Source organism: Equus asinus, chromosome 2 (assembly GCF_041296235.1).
Source record: "Equus asinus isolate D_3611 breed Donkey chromosome 2, EquAss-T2T_v2, whole genome shotgun sequence".
NCBI classification, from domain to species: domain Eukaryota; kingdom Metazoa; phylum Chordata; class Mammalia; order Perissodactyla; family Equidae; genus Equus; species Equus asinus.
In genome coordinates, this window is record NC_091791.1 from 152376664 (window position 1) to 152394106 (window position 17443).

Consider the following 17443-nt stretch of genomic DNA (forward strand, 5'->3'; position numbering starts at 1 on the left):
TGTTGGAAGAGTCCTTTTACAAAGTGGTATGTTTGGCTGCTTTAGAGATCCTCCTGTGCCTTCTTCTTCTTCTTGGGTTTTTCTTCTTGAATTATAGGGGGATTTGTAGCCTCTCGCTGTAGGTAGCTAATAAAATCACTTAATTCACGGCCACCCTGAAAACAGAAAGATTACTCTGAAAATTTAACATTTTAAAGAACCCTGGATTCTTTCCCCCAATAAGAAGACTTTTCAGTTTGTAAAAGCATATTAGCGACCACATATACTGACCACGAGAGTTCAAAGAGTTTCTAGTTAAATAAACTCAATTAAAGAACTGGATATGTACAAGTGTGTATGTGTATTTGTGGGGAGATGAAACAAAGCACTTACTTCATATTTCTTTGGATTTAGCTTCTTGTTGGCTGGAGAGAAGTAGATGGTAGGAAAACTGGGGGAAGAAAAAAAAGTTGACTAATTCCAGGTTCCAGAGTAACTCTGACATGTACTTCCCCAATAAGTGTTTCTGCTCTTCATGATTTCTCATCTGATCAGATACTATTCTCCATCAGTGGCTAGGTTACATCCTATCAAAACTCAGGAATATGAGAGCTCACAAAATCTGTGGCAGTCATGTAGGCCCAGGCTGCAGAACTCTACGCCAGGAAGGTATCACTGGGTCTGTGTTCAACTGGAACATGGGGACTCCCCAAACCACGTCCAATAAAGAAATGGTTTACAAGCTTATTTTTTCCTATCAATTGCCTCGAAACTTTTATTGGTTTTTAATCTACTTACCCTCTGACTTCATATGGAGAAGGCACATCATTGGCTGTGGCATCCATCTTGGCTATGACAATATTTGGGTCTTTTCTAAGCTGTTAATAAAAAGGCAAGATCTTTAAATTTCAAGTTTTTGGTGACTGACGGACATTTAGTCAATTCAGAACTTAAAACAATACCATTTTTAAACACCTGGAGAAATTTTGCTGCTCAGATGGGAAGAGTAGTGACACTTGCACTTAGTCTCTAACCTTCCACAAGCTTCCCTTTTCTCTCTTGGTTCCTGTATATTAAGACTCTAAACACAGCCATCTTCAAAATTACTTGACCTACATAAGGCACTATAATAGCTAAACCAAGATTTTTATTTTTTTATTTAACTTTTTTTTTTTTGAGGAAGATTAGCCCTGAGGTAACTACTGCCAATCCTCCTCTTTTTGCTGAGAAAGCCTGGCCCTGAGCTAACATCCATGCCCATCTTCCTCTACTTTATATGTGGGACTCCTACCACAGTATGGTTTTTACCAAGCGGTGCCATGTCCGCACCCAGGATCTGAACCAGCGAAACCCGGGCCGCCGAGAAGCAGAACCTGCAAACTTAACCGCTGTGCCACCAGGGTCAGCCCCTAAACCAAGAGTTTTAAGATAAAGGAACATAGTAGATTCATATAAGCCATTACTAAAATTCAGAAGCCTGGATACTTTTACCCACAATCTAAATTGAGTCTGAGGAGTGGAAAGGTGAGGCACTGCATAGCTAGAGATACCAGGGGGCAGTCAGGAGAAACTGAGTAAACAAGAGATAGTTAGAAAAAAAATCTACCAGTATTTAGGTACTGAACTAATTAGGGTAACTAATTAGCCAATGCTGAATACGTATATAAACTTCCCAACTCAAATTTTATCTTCAGAATATGGTTCAGACTTACCTTCTCTCCCAGTTCTTTATATTTAGGCTCCAGATTCTTACAGTGACCACACCAAGGAGCATAAAATTCAATCAGCACATCTTTCTTTTCATCATTTACTATTTCATCAAAATTCTCTGCCACCACTACCTGGAAAACACAGAAGATTCTCTAGTTGGTAAGGTGATTTGAAGAATAAATTCATGAGCTGTATTTGTTTCTGGACCCCTTCCCTCTCAAATTTGATGTGTTGCCACTGAAAATGTCATTGAAACCCAAACTGCATTTACACTCTGTATTAAAGATGTTGCCATTCTCCAGACACCAAATCATTACCATGTCTGTCACCTGTCAAACTATGTTCAGGAAGTCACAAGAAACAAGTGCAACCCAACCCTTTCTTAAAATAATCTCAGAGCAACCATCTTAAAACTCTTGTTAGTGGTTAGCTTGCTCTGTGCTGAGAAGTAACCTAGCCCTAACAGAAACACCATCAGAAAATTCTATGAAGGTTTTATACTCCTGCTCCTATTGAGCATCATGAGCTCTGCCAATATTTATTTTATGACTCAGGGAGGTGAGGACAAACAAAAACATGACAGCCAACAAGGTAATCACTTAGACCCAGCACTTTTATAATAAAGAAATGAGGAGAGTCAATTATATCCCAATAAAACGGTGGGGAGGGGTACAGAATGATGGGGGGCAGCTGCATAGAGGCTTGATGAGGCTGTGAGCACCTCACCTTTACGGGCCCGTCATTGCTCTCTGGGATGGGCTCAGACTTCAGATATCTCTTCAGGTTGCCATCAAAATAATCCTGCAGGAATCTCTCAAGAGCCTTACCATCACGCCTGCAATCAGAAAGAGTCTTGTTAATGTACTCTCACCATCGAGAGGAGTAAAAGCAGTTTCTTAGGATAGTTTCTACCTATTTTAGCTTCAATTTCAAGGCTAGAAAGAAATCAGAAGCTAAAAAAAAAGGGAGGGGAGCTCTTATATCTCAATATGCAGAACTACTGGCTGAACAAGAAACCAACCACTTCCTTGTATTTCTAGTGTGTACTTTGTGGATTAGAATGGTCAGAGAAGGAAGAAACATTGGTCTTCTGGAAACTCACTTCTGCAAAAGAATCAGGTCTTACTCTGTTACTCTGGAGAACACTGCCTATTCATGGTACTTTGCTTTAATGATTTGCTTACAAGGAAGATTTTCTCTCGTCTTGATCTCCCAAAGTCTCAGAAGGTAAAGGTCAAAATTGTCTGTGGTCTTAAGATCTTTCCAATTCCCTGAGTTTACTTTAGATCAATGTGGTATTCCAAGCAGAAAAGACATTCTGTAGGGATGGGAAGGGGTTGGGTTGGTCTAAAATTACGTCTATCTTAGAGACTGTTCAATATTCTCTGTCTACTATTTCTAAGGCAGGGTGGAAACAATCATGTAAGAATTCCAAGCTGCCATCCTTTTTTTAGTTTTCAGAATTTATTAAGGATTATGACCTTTAAAGTACTTATAATTAAATTAACTGAGAAAAATGACAGTCATAGGTCTTGACTAGAAGACCTATTTTTGCATTCCAATGTTCTCTAGAAATCCTCAGTAGTGTAAAAGGCTTTAATAGTTTCCTTGCAGAATGAAACCCCAAATCCACGCTAACTTGTAACTCACGAGAACTCCTCCTGCATGACAAACTTCTCTCCTTTTGCAGTTCTGATGGCAACAACAGGAATCTCTCCAGCGGTGCTTTCCAAGCCAAAATCAGAAAGTTCGTGACTAAAGGTTTTGCGGCTAGCTACAGCAAAGTTGAGTTTGTTTCCAGCATCCAGGAACTTCTTTGCCACCATCATCACTCTGTAGGAAATGAGATATTTATGCCAAGACTATACCAGGGTGGTAAAGCAATGAAACCAGGAAGCAAGAGGCTAGAAAGCAAAGACTACATTTTATAGTCCATGTAGTCCTCTGGCATCAGTCTGAACTTGTGTTCTTGGCCACTGACACAGGATTATGGTATACTCCAATGTCTTACTGAACGTCACTGCCAAACTGGTGGTACCCAATCAAATAGTCCATTCCTACTGAATCTTTCTATATTACATAACTGTAAAATACCGCAGGCATAATTACTGATCTGAAAAGAAAATTTATAAGGATAAAATGCACTGAGAGTCTCAATGCGCAAGTAGGCACAATATTTCAAAGTATATTTTAGATCACATTTGCATCTTTTACTGGGAGGTTAGGATCAGTTGCGTCACAAGGCACCTACGGAAGATATGCCCAAGAGACTTTGCAAATAGTTTATGTTACCTGTCGTTATGGCTTCAAATGTAGTTTTTCGGAGCCAAATGTTTCTATTCTTATCTGCTCTCACATCATTAATTACACACTGGGTAAAATTGTTTACAAAGGGGAAAAATGATGCTTATTACCTGTTTCTCCAGTAGTTGGAACCTTTAGCATTCTTTTCATAGTCCACATCATAGTAAGCTATAAGTAAATCCTTGCCCTGTATCAAATCTTTATTGTCTTCTGTCATGTGAGGGCAGATACCAAAACTGAAATGAAATAAACATCAAATTTGGCAGGTTTATAGCTATATTATAGAATTATCACAAAGTAACTGATATCACTTACAAAGGACAGAAATTTTCAACAAATAGGATAAGTATTGAGTTATATACCTTGCACGACCACAACAGGAATTCCAGGGCTTACACGTTACTGCTTTAATATAAACTTCAACTATTAGCGTTACAATCCCTTAAATGAGGCTATTTAATCCCAAACATGGCTCTGCTTAATAACTGAGGTAAACAAACTAAAATGGAGCCAAGAAATCCCAAACAAGGTATAAAGTGGTACTCACATGTTTTCCTGGATAAATTTTTTAATCTTGCCACTGGTCATTTTCTGTTCTGTATATGCCACAGTCTTGTCTTCAAACTTGTTCGTCAGATGTGAAGGACGAAACAAAGTGATACCCCTTAAAAAAAAAATCTTAGTAGGTAGACAGCAGAAGACCTGTCTTCCATCTTTTATTTAAAGACTATCTCCTCTTGCTGCAACTTTCACTATCACCATTTAAGCACGTAAGGACTCTTTTCTGGGAGCACAGACTTGGCAACATGATCTTCTCATTAATACTAAGGTGCTAACCACCTTAATCTCAAGTGCAGTAATTGGGTATGAGGGTTTAACAAACCCTGGGTTGCAAAGTTAAGAGAACTTCTTTCTAATCCCAGCTCCACAACAAATTTCAAAGATCTTGGGACAGGCATCAATTTAATCCTTTGGGTTTCAGCTTTTTCAGTAGCACAAAAGTGGGTTAGAGTAGATGATTAAGTGCCAAATCGTTAAAGACAATAACAAATTACCCCCAAAGCCCCAATATACACAGTAAAATAAAGGAGAACTTGCTCCTATTGGAAGGCACCTTGTCCCGCCACTCTCCTAGAGAATTCAACTCTCCCAGACAGACAGAAAATTACTTCATTAGAGAAAATATGTAAGATTCCTTCCAGCTGTAAAATTCTATAGGCAGGTATACAATTATGGATAACACTGAGCTTGAGTTCATTAGAAATTCCTTTCTTCTAGATTTCTCTATCCCAATAAACCAAGTTTACAAATTTTTCCCTCGCTGGTACTACTTCGCTTCTCACCTAAGCCAAGTTCTCCTCAATCCACTGCAACACTTGAAGCAAATTCCTTCAACTTCTAGCCTTTTGTTCAGCTAAAACTGCAACCTAATTTGGTTCTGAGTTACAGGTTTATATCTAGCACCAGGTTCCCCACAAAATACCACTATTCTAACTACCAATATCTTGCCCCTAGCTTCTCCTTCATTCATTCCTCCTGCCCACACCACACACATATACACCCCCACACAATTTTATCACTTGTCTTTGCCTATGCTTCAGCACCTTTAAGTCCTCATATCCCTCTCTCACTCTTCCAATATTAACCATTAACTTTACATCAGTTAAAACACAGGCATTTTCATAGAACACACAGAGACTACATAGCAAAAGGGAACCTAATACAAACATGCTGGGCAAGCAAGAATGTGAACAAGGTTAAAATTTTTTATTCTTTAATTTTTTTAGGTAAAGTTACCAATTTCAGAGCAGTTATTCTCAAAAAACAGAAATCAGTTAATCTTTAATGACGATATGGCCTTGGTGTACACATTAAGACATCCTTCACATAAGGTCTTCTCAATAAGACTTCTGATCAGGGGCTGACAGACCACTTTAAATGGCAAGTGGCAAGAGAGGCAGCCACAATGAACAAATCTAAGGTTAATAGGCTGAGATGTGGCGTGCTTAATGAGCCACAAGCAGCTCCACAGCCATTTACAGACTTGGTCTCTCTCAATCTAAAAGGCAGTAGAGCCTCAGGGTCAAGCCTACCAATGCTGCAGCCAGACTTTCTGGGTTCAAATCCTAGTTCTGCCACTTACTGGCTGTGTGAAGCTAGGCAAATTAACCTCTTTGTGGGCTTTCTCTTCTGTAGAATGGGGATAATAATAGATCGATCTCACCGGTTATTAAGAGGATTAAATGAGTTAACAGTAAATGGCACACAATAAGCCCTACATGTTTTGTAAATATAAAAAAAAGAACACTAGCCCTTGGCACACTTTCCTTTTTACTTTATATGCTTACCCCGAGTGATCTCATCTAGTCCCATGGTTTCAATAATTATTTACATGTGGTTGACCTATAAATCTTTATCTCTAGTTTAGAACTTTTCCTGAATTCTAGTCTCATTTACCTAATTGTCCCCTGGATCTTCACCACCTGGATGTCTCAGAAATTTCTCAAACTCACTGCGCCCAAATAGAACTCATCATCCTTCACTGCAAATTTGTTTCTCACTGTCTTTTCCCAGCTTGATGATGATCATCACTGGCCCAGTCATCCAAGTCTTTAGAAACCTAGATTCACTCTAGGTCTTCCCCTTTTCACACACGGCTAGGGACCAAATCCTACTGTTTACATTTTTTATACTCACTCCTTCTTCTCCAGTGCCCCTAATACTGCCTTAATTTAGACTCTGACTGCCTTGCCATCCCTCCCCTTTCAAACTACCACCATATGGGTGCCAGAGACTTCTTCTGAAACAAAACTAATCACATTACTCTCCAGCTCAAAGTCTTTCAATGGCTCTCAAATGTCTAAAAGATAAACTCTAAACTCTTTTGTACGGCTCAGAAGGTCTTCTATAATTTGGTCTCTGCTTACCTCTCCAACCTTACCTTTCACTATGACCTCATTTACAAGCAATACTCCAGCAGTACCACAAGTCCCAACATGCCTAGGATGTTTCACATCTTGGGGCCTTCACTCCTGCTGCTCTATCTAGAATAATTTTTGTCCCAATTACCATAGCCTGCCTGGAAAAACTTACCTTTCACAACACAACTCAAGAGTCACTTCCTCTATGAAGTTTTTTCTGATACTACTCGCCACCCCAAAAGAAAAAAATCACTTCCTCCTCTGTACTTCCAGCACACCCTGCATCTATTTCTATCATAACACCTATAATGCTTATTCACACTTACATTTTTAAATATATTCTCTCTCTCTCCCTACTAGATGCCCCTCAAAAGCAGCAACAGTTTCCAGCACTTAGCTTAATGCCTACCAAATGCTCAATAAACCCTTTGGAAAAACTAAGCATAAAAATCACCAGTTCACACAACAGCACTTCGTCCAGAGATTTACAAGGGCATTCAACTCAGTCACTTACTCTCCATTATCATCATACTTGTTCACCAGAGACTCAACATTGGTGTGTGCAAATCGGTAGTTATCTCTCAAATTGCTGGCTGCTTTTAGAAACTCAGAGTGAGCTTCACTGAATAAATCCTTGAAAAAACCTATATAGAAAATGTCAAACACAAAGAACAAACAGTAAGTGCTGAGACATACTTAAAACTTGAAAATTCTGTTTTTCAAAACCTCTATTATAGACAATTATGCAAAGCAAGACAGGTAGGAAGACTGGGTCTGCTTTGCCATGACTACCTAGGATATTTGACAGATTACTTAGGATGAGAATTCTTCCTCTACTATTTAAAAAAAATCTCTGAGGGAGCCAAGGGAGAGGATCTGTCAAGATTCGAGTCTCAATTCTAGTTTTCACAATTGAATAAATTTGGGCAAACTGCTTAACTTCTTAGAGTTTCAGGGACTATTTCAGGTGTCAGGAGGATTAAATAAGGCAATATGTCAAAATAAACTGAAAATTATTTATTTTTTCTCTGTCTCACTCGTCTTTAGAACTTCAAGTCTAAAAAAGTGACTGAAACATAAGTGTTTATTAAATGTCTGCTTATGGTTAACTCCTTGTAAAATATACAGAATCAGTAAAATCCAGATGATAAGAAGTGATTTTTAGTTAAATTTAAATGATAAACCATCTTCTACTGCCAGGAAGTTAGTTTTATTATGGTACATAATTAGGAGATTAAGAGAAGCACAAACACAGCTTACATATTTACATTTACTTTTTAGTTAAATGTATTATATATTGCACTTAAAACAAAACAAAACAAAACAAAGGACACCCAAGATGTAGAATGTGTTTAATTGGCTCAAGTTATTTTATGGATAAAATTAGATACTGCAACACCTGACAAAGCAAAGATTCCTCTAAAAATATACACAAATTGTAGCAATTGATCTTAAATTCTAAATTCCCCCATGACTGTGAAAACAGCAGACAGAGAGGTTTATTATTTACTTCTATCCTCCCACCTTAAAATGCTGTTTCCAGTCTTGACTACCCTATTATTTGAGTTAAATCTCAGAGTTTAAGAAATGATAGAAAAAGCTCAAGATATTCCATTTTAGTCCTTTAATTGAAATTAAATCTTTACATCTGTAAGAACACCAAGTCACTGAAATAAAAAAATTTTTTCCACATTAAAGTAATACTGTACTAATTCTGTGAGTTGTCTTTTCAACTGCCCATGAGGTTTCCTTAACTCTTTTAATTTTGTTGTTTAGTCAGACACAGAGGGTTTCTGAAACCAAGTTGACGATTTTGTGGCATAATCAAATATTTGCTGCTTACCCACTACAGAAGCATCTTTATCACTAATGAACTTCTCAAATTCTTCCTCAGTCTTGAGAGGAACTGAAGCTGGTCCTGCCTGCTTTTTCAGGTGGCTGACAATTCCATCTTAAAAGATAAGACAAAAGATTATAGCAACACAAATTTATAATTTTTGAGAAGGTAACCATTCACATGATTCAAAGTTCAAAAGGGTATACTATGAAAAGTTTTCTTCATATCCTTGTCCCTAGTTACCCAGTTTCCTTCCTACAGGATAACACTTCAGTTTTTTAAATATTCTTCCAGACATATTATGTGTAAAAAAGCAATTACATATTTATTCTTTTCTTTCTTTTCTCCTCAAATGGTAGTATATACATATGCTGTTCTGTATTTTGTTTTTGTCATTTAACATAGTTTAGAGATAATTTATGACAATATACGTAAAGAGCTACCTCAATCTTTTTTAGAACTGCATAGTGTTTCATTGTGTGGATGTACTATAACTTACTTAACCAGATGCAATTGATGGAATGTGTTTCCAATTTCTTCCTGTTATAAATTATTCTGCAATAAACAACTTTGTACTCATGTCATTTTGCACATGATTGAGTGCATCTGTAGGGTAAATTCCTAGAAGTGAATTCACTGGGTTAAAGAATATAAACAATTACACAGTTTATAATTGTTAAACTGACCCCTAAAGAAATTGTACTTATTTATATCCCTACCAGCAACGTATTAAAGTGTTTATAACAGTCCAAATTAAATCATGCCTTTGTGCATGTTATTCTCTCTGCCTAGAACACTTTCCCCAGATATCCACTTGTCTCCCTTCCTCACCTCCTTTAGGTCTTGATTCAAATATCATCTTCTTAATGAAGACTTCCCTGACCACCCCATTGTAAACTAAAACCTATTCAATCTCCAACTCTCCCTTATCTCCTTTTCTCGCTTTATCTTTCTCTCCAGCACTTTTCACCCACCTAATTGATATACTCTAACATTATTTGTTTCTCTCTGTCCCCACTACAAAGTCAATTTCAAATGGGTAGCAATTTTAGTCTTATTGATTTATACCTAGCTCTAAGAATAGTACCCAGCACATAACAAGTACAAGAAACACCCATTTTGCAAATAAATTAAATGAATAAGAAATCCCTTATTCTCAAGTAGCACAAAGAATCACTTGTAGCCTTACATTTTAAAAGCAGAAAATGTGGTGACTCGGCTTGCTTGTATGGCGGTTTAACTATCTATAGGTCAAACCATGCCATGTACAGGAATCTCCCAGATCACCCTTTTCTATGGAGGTGAAATGGGCTAGATAAGTAAAACAGTTTCAAATGATAACCACACAAAAACACAAAAAATCTTTTTATCCCTTATGCCATTATTCTACTTTCTTCTGGGATCCATTGAAACCATTCATAGGCTCAAAACGCTCACAGGCCAGACAGAGGCAGCACTCCTCCTCCACGATATTCTACCTCTTCCGTCCTTTCTCTAAGGGCTCTACTCAGTTGCTGAGACAGAGCACTGTTAAACTTTCAACATCATAGAACCTATTTTGCATTTTTTCCTAAGGGATTTTTTCTTTGTCTCCATTCATGATTTCTTTTTTCTTTTAAATGTTTTCCTCAACTCCTCACAGAGAAAGGGTTGTAACAATAGATTAACTGAAATTAGATATGAATTGTTCAGTCTTCAAGGGGACTGTCATTACTATATCACAATATAAATTATTATAAAGAACTTTACCTCAGGGCTATGATGAAAAGTGTTACTTTTCTCCCTGAGTATTTAAAATTCTCTAGAACATATAATGGGCATGCTGAGTAACCAGTCTAAGCAGGAAGGCAAACAGCATAGTTCTTAGAGTACATGAACAAAATAATCCATCCTGAGCAGCCAAAGCTCCTAGTCAGATGCTGGGAAACTCTCGAGTTTAAGAAATCTATGTGACAGCCTAAGTGAGAATATTTGCCTAGTAGCAGTCTGGTTGGGTTCACCTGCAATTTAGTTAAGAACTGTCCGAGTTCAGAGGAAAACAGATCAATAATTCTAACCGCTAACTCTACCCTAATTTAAACTGATAAAATCTGAATGATAAACGTGGGTTATTCATCAAAGCTTTTAAGCTCAGAAAAAAGAAAATGAAGATTTTTTCCTTTTGTGCTTAGACATATCAAATTTTGAATGTTGACTAAGTGATCTCAGTTGGGCCAAAATATTTATTCATGAACTCAACAAAGAGTTACTGAGTATCTATTATATGTGGAGAGTCTAGGTGGTGGGGATAGAGCAATAAATAAAGGTCTCTGCTCTCTTGGAGCATACAATATAAGTAAATCTCCAAATAAATTCCCAAATAAATAATAAATCTCCAAATAAGAAAGCAATCGAACAAAAATCAGATAGTAACTAGTGCTGTGCAGAGAATTAAGAGGATGATATAAGAAAATGATTGGGTGGCTACCTTAGGTCTGATGGCCTGGGAAAGCCTCTGGGAGGTGACATTTAAGCCATGAACTGAATGACAAAAAGGAGCAAGGCATGCAAACATGGGAGAAGATCATTTCAGGCTGTGAATACAGCCAGGGCAAGGGGCCTAAGATGAAACAGTCTTTAGATGACATCAGAGTCAGGCAGGGGACATGATATGTAGAGCTGTGTATATGAATTACAATCATACATACTGAAAAAATACCACATCATCTAAAATGGCCAAACTGAGCACCTTTCCTTTTAGCTTTCCATCATAAAAAGGTAAAATATGCTTGATTATTTGATAGACTCAAGATAAAACTGTCTTTGATCCTATAAAAACACTTTTTCTCATCAATTATGGGCCCTACAGGATCCAGTCCCCACTACTTCTCACACTTTACCTGTCGTCCTTGTTAATTATATTCCAGCCACACAGCCTTCCTGTCCCTTGAACATATCAAGCTCAGTTACACCTTAGGGCCTTCTTGTACCCGCTTTCCCTCTGCATAGAAGGCTCTGGCCCAGATCTTCTCATGGCTAGCTCCTTCCTATCATTCAGGTCTCAGCTTAAAGGTTACCTCCCTGATCACTCTCATTATGTGTGCCCCCAATCCTAAACACTATCATACTATACAGTTTTATTTTCCTCCTTTAAGGCTCTTATCACTAACCGAATTTATCTTATCCATAGATATTACTGACATTTAAAAATTTTTAATTGTGGTAAAATATACATAACAAAATTTACATTTTTAACCAATTTTAAGTGTACAGTTCTGGGGCATTAAGTACATTCACATTGTTGTATGACCGATCTCCAGTACCATTTTCATCTTGTAAAACTGAAACTCTACCTATTAAACAACTCTCCATTCTCACCACCCCACAACCCCTGGGAACCACCATTCTACTTTCTGTCTCCAAGAATGTGACTACTGTAGGAACCTCATATAAGTGGAATGAAACAGTATTTCTCTTTTTATGACTGGCTTATCTCACTTAGCACAATGTCTTCAAGGTTTATCCATGTTGTAGCACGTGTCAGAACTTCCTTTTAAAGGCTAAATGATATTCCATTGTATTACATACACATTTATATATAATTACTAATTATTATTAATATACCACATTTTGTATATCCATTCATCCATTGATAGATGGAGCTTATATCAATCCAAGTGGGTTGCTTCCACTTTTTGCTATTGTGAATAATGCAGCTATAAACATGGGTGTACAAATATCTCTTCAGGATCCTCCTTTTAATTCTTCTGGGTTTACTCAGAAGCGGAATTGGTGGATCATATATAGTAATTCTATTTTTAATTTTTTCAGGAACCACTATACTGTTTTCCATAGCGGCTGCACCATTTTACACTCACGTCAACAGTGCAAAAGGGTTCTAATTTCTCTGCATCCTTGTCAACACTTGTTATTTTCTGCTTTCTTCTTTTTTGATAGTAGCCATTCTAATAAATGTGAGGTGGTTATCTCTCTATATTTTTAAACTTGTTTGTTGCCTTTTTCTCTTCATAACCCAGAATGTAAGCACCACAAGAGTAGGAACCTTGTCTGTTTCGTTTATCAATAAATACCAAGCACTTAGTATATTCAGAATATCTGGCACAGAGTACTCAATAAATATTTGTCAAATGAAAAACTGTCTAGTTGACCTTACAACTCAAGTGGAAGTATTTTCTACATTACTTACATAATCTCCTCATTTAGAAAAGTCTTTGTTAGCTACCAAACTGACCTCTTAGATGAGGAATTTTTAAGATTCAAAGTATATTCTGTAGAAAAATGTCACGTTCCCACTACAAAGAACAGTATACTTAACAAATTCAGTTTCCAGAATGTAATCCAGGATCCTTACCGGCAGTCCTGGGCCCATCATAAGCACCTGCTTCTTCACCATCTCTAAATATCTTCAGGGTTGGATATCCACTAACTCCATACTTATTACAGGTGTTTGTGTTGGCAGTACAATCAACCTAAAGATTAAAATACACGAACCATTTGTTATCCAAATGCTTCTTGCAGGCTCTTCCTATGTTTCCAAAATACTAAGATTGGTCAAATCATAAAAGGATCAAGTAGTTCTTGACACACATTCCACAGAATATTAGATTTTAAAGGCAAATTGGTGCTGGGCTAGCTACATCAGAACTACCTAAGGAATTCTTTAAAATTAGATTCCTGGGCCTCATATAAAATGTACAAATGACTATTTAAATTCTGCCGTTGGAGTCTCTATTGCCTAAAGCAGCGGTCTCCACCTTTTTTGTGCCTCAGAATATGTGATGGATAAATCTCTTAAATAAATAACGGTGGCTTACTTTGATAATGATTATCATCAAGGGGATGTATGGATGGGTGTATCACCCCCTTTAGATGGGATGGGGTATAATTTGATTTGGAAAATCATCTAGAGTTATTAGCAAAGGTACCAATACTTGAAGATGCTCCTTGAGCTACTTTGAATCTGGGCTAAACTGTAACATGACAGATGTAGTAAGACCTATAGTGATACCTATCAGGAAGAAGGAAAACAATTTTCATCTATTTAGTCACTTACTCCAAACTAAGCAATGCTATAGGCATTTTGAATATATTATCTCATTTAATCGTCACAGGATTCTGAGGTATGATTCCAATGATTTAACATAAACTGAGGTTCAGAAAAGTAATGTGTCTATAACAACAGAGGCTATAGCCACACAAGGCAGGAATTAAATGATAACTGGACTCTTTTTTTTCTATGGCAAGCTGCCACAGAAACATCATGATTAAAGGCAATTTCCAGAAACAGTCCTATATATGTATGAATTATTTGAGGTTGGCCAAGATGTGAGCTTTTAGACTGAAGCAACTATGGGTTTACTACAGAATAATGGAAAAATTCTGGAAGCATTACTTTGATTGTAAAGGCAAATACCATGTTTATAGTGACCAGTTAGTTACATACTTATCAACATCCTCATGTCATTTTCCTATTCACATCATTGTGAACATCATAGGGTAGTTTAGGGAACTTGTTAACTCAATGATAATTTTCCTCTAAACTTGACTATTGTACTTTCACTTTCCATATTTGCCCCTTAATTCTTATATACCATACATTTTATTTCTTTCTTATGCCAATAATTCCTTTAGTTTCACTACTTTTAATCTTTTGAAACAATAATTATAACCATAATCCATCTATACTCACCTTTGCTAATGGGACTATTCCTTTTAATCTGGTAGCTGCAGCTTCATACTCAGGGGCAAGCCTCTTGCAGTGTCCACACCTATACAGATAGATTTTTAAAAAGCCAGATTCTCAGTTTAGTCCTACACGTTTGTTAACTTTGTTTCTCTAGGAAGAATCTCAAACTATAATACTGCTTTTGAACTCGTAGCTGCTTCCAAAAGCAAAAACATCACCCGAACAACATCCATTATTGATAAGGTACACCAGAGCTCTCAGAAGGTAAAGGTACTACCTGAGGATAACTGTAGGACAGGCTCAGTCCAGAGCAGCATCTATTTTCTCAATTAAAAGTGCAATTGAGTCCTGAAAGCTGAAGTCGGAAGCACATTCCACATTATAGATGGAAAGGGTTCAAGCCCTTTTGAGGATAAAATGAAGGATAAGACAGCAATAATCCCATTCCTGGTAGCGTTTCCCAAAGGAATGCACATTTTCCCCTTAAGAAACCAGCACTGTGGTTCTTTAAAATAGTGACTGAAACCTCAAAAGGTCCTAAGTATGATATTAACTCTTTAAGAACCATCATCAAGTACTTTTCCACCATTCCCTCAATATGACTCTCTTTGACCAGAAACCCAGTTTGAGGGGGTAGTGGAATGAGGCCTAGAAGCCACTCATTTGATATAAAAAGATATTCTAGCAGCTCTTTGGAGGCGTTTTTCTTCTCAACTGAGTCTCAACACAGTAATAGAATGACATATTTAAGACAGCATGCCTAATTTTTACAGCTATACAGCTCATCTGGCTGTAAGAACCGATGAGGATAAAATATTATGTCAATTAGAATATTTTCCCAGAGGGCCATCAGAAACACCTGCTCCTCTGCCCAGAAAGTCCTAACAGTCCCACATGCACACTGTATATGCAGTGGGGGGAGGGCGAGATACTCTTCCTTATCAGTGTACAGCTAAGCACCAGCTGTATATCATCTCTTCAAAAGCCAACAGGTTGCAGAGGGATTACTCTGAAAAGGTGAGTAGTTCTGTAACCTCCCTACAGACAGCAAAAAGAGAGTTAGAAAACAGAAGGAAAGAAACATAAGAAATTTGAGCTGATATATTTCATAGCCAAGAGCCTCAAAATTTATTTTATTAAGTGATAGATGGATAACTAACTTGGAAATATTTTGCCCCTAAAACTTGTTTAAAATAGAGGACTATAAAGGCTTATATTCTTCAAGGTCTTTAGGAGTCCTATTCAAAGAGAATCATTAGAAAGCTTAAATGAAGGAACAGTGATATAAAAAAGACTGTAATATTAGATGTTGCTTAGGGTCATATACATATTTACTAAAAGTATAAAATGACCAAATGATAAACACCAAATTCAGGATGGCAGGGTGCATAAGATAGGGAAGGGGAAAACAGGTGGCCTCAACTGTACTGGCTTTATTTCTTAGGCTGGGTAAGGAAATAAATGGTATTCCTTATACCATAGTTCACAGATGTAGAGTTTACTATATCTGAAATTGTGATGTGTCTTGCAATCGCGTCACAGTTCAATGGTAGCACTTCCCTCTTTGTGAGACAGAAAATAATGGTTCCTCTTATAATCAGTGGCATCTTAGATGTGTTTAAAATGTGGTATTACTCATTATATCGTCTGTATTCCTTTAATACTGCATAGTAAACTAAAAATCTGTGTACTTGGGTTGTAACAAAAATACAGAAATTACAATTAATTTAACAAAATAACCAATTTATCTGAAAGATCCAGGCTTTTGGGAACATAAGAAGGGTTCAGGGGCCAGCCTGGTGGCACAGCGGTTAAGTGCGCATGTTCCACTTCAGCGGCCCATGGTTCACCAGTTCGGATCCCTGGTGCAGACATGGCACGCTTGGCAAGCCATGCTGTGGTAGGCGTCCCACATATAAAGTAGAGGAAGATGGGCATGGATGTTAGCTCAGGGCCAGTCTTCCTCAGCAAAAAGAGGAGGATCGGCAGCAGATGTTGGCTCAGGGCTAATCTTCCTCAAAAAAAAAAAAAAAAAAAGAAAAAGAAAAGAAGGGTTCAAAAGTTAAAAGAGAATGTATGGTAAAGGGGAGTAAGGGGGCTGGCCCTGGGGCTGAGTGGTTGGGTTCACGTACTCTACTTCGGCAGCCCAGTGTTTTGCTGGTTCAGATCCTGGAGGTGGATCTGGCACCACTCATCAGGCCATGCTGAAGCAGTGTCCCACATGCCACAACTAGGACCCACAACTAGAATACACAAGTATGTACTGGGGGCTTTGGGGAGAAGAAGGAAAAATAAAATAAATAAATAAATAAATATTTTAAAAAGGGGTGTAAGAATCGGAGCTGGGCCTTTACGAATTTAAGGCTTCAGACAGGACAAGGTAGGGTATTTCAGATAAGGGAAACAGTATAGCAAGGTAAAATTACTAGTGAGAACGATGCAATCAGAGAACTGTGAAGGGCTTGTTGTTGTTAAAAGATAATAAACATGTTATGTGTATTAAGACTACATCAGTCAGCAATTAGGGCTGACAGGAAGGAAGAAAGCAGGCATAAGAATAAAGCCACCTAGAAGACAAAATATTTCACGTGGCGGATAATGAAAGCTTGAGCCAGAGTGGCAGCCATGAGAATAAAGAAGAAACAGCGGTTAAGTTTGCACGTTCCGCTTCTCGGCAGCCCAGGGTTCACCAGTTCGGATCCTGGGTGTGGATATGGCACCGCTTGGCACACCACGCTGTGGTAGGTATCCCACATATAAAGTAGAGGAAGATGGGCATGGATGTTAGCACAGGGCCAGTCTTCCTCAGCAAAAAAAGGAGGACTGTCAGTAGTTAGCTCAGGGCTAAACTTCCTCAAAAAAAAAAAAAAAAAGAAAGAAAAGAGAGATTTCTGTTGAATATGTAGTAATTGTCAAGAAGGCTGATGCAACAGATTTAAGAACAGTTTTACCTCAACTATCTTACAACATCTGAAGAGGAAAACTAGGAACTAGTATGAAATATTA

At 37.6% G+C, this 17443-nt stretch overlaps 1 protein-coding gene across 1 annotated transcript in view; it reads right to left on the bottom strand.

Moving 5' to 3' along the window:
• Positions 1–17443, bottom strand: part of PDIA3 (protein disulfide isomerase family A member 3) — a 20928-nt gene continuing 3485 nt past the window's right edge. The window contains exons 2-13 of the mRNA XM_014847105.3: positions 14441–14519; positions 13103–13220; positions 8758–8865; positions 7429–7558; positions 4541–4657; positions 4104–4229; positions 3340–3522; positions 2416–2524; positions 1692–1820; positions 778–857; positions 373–430; positions 1–155 (exon numbers count right to left, since the gene is read on the bottom strand). Coding sequence (XP_014702591.2) covers positions 42–155; positions 373–430; positions 778–857; positions 1692–1820; positions 2416–2524; positions 3340–3522; positions 4104–4229; positions 4541–4657; positions 7429–7558; positions 8758–8865; positions 13103–13220; positions 14441–14519 — 1351 coding nt within the window. The 3' untranslated portion in view covers positions 1–41. The remainder of the gene's footprint in view (positions 156–372; positions 431–777; positions 858–1691; positions 1821–2415; positions 2525–3339; positions 3523–4103; positions 4230–4540; positions 4658–7428; positions 7559–8757; positions 8866–13102; positions 13221–14440; positions 14520–17443) is intronic.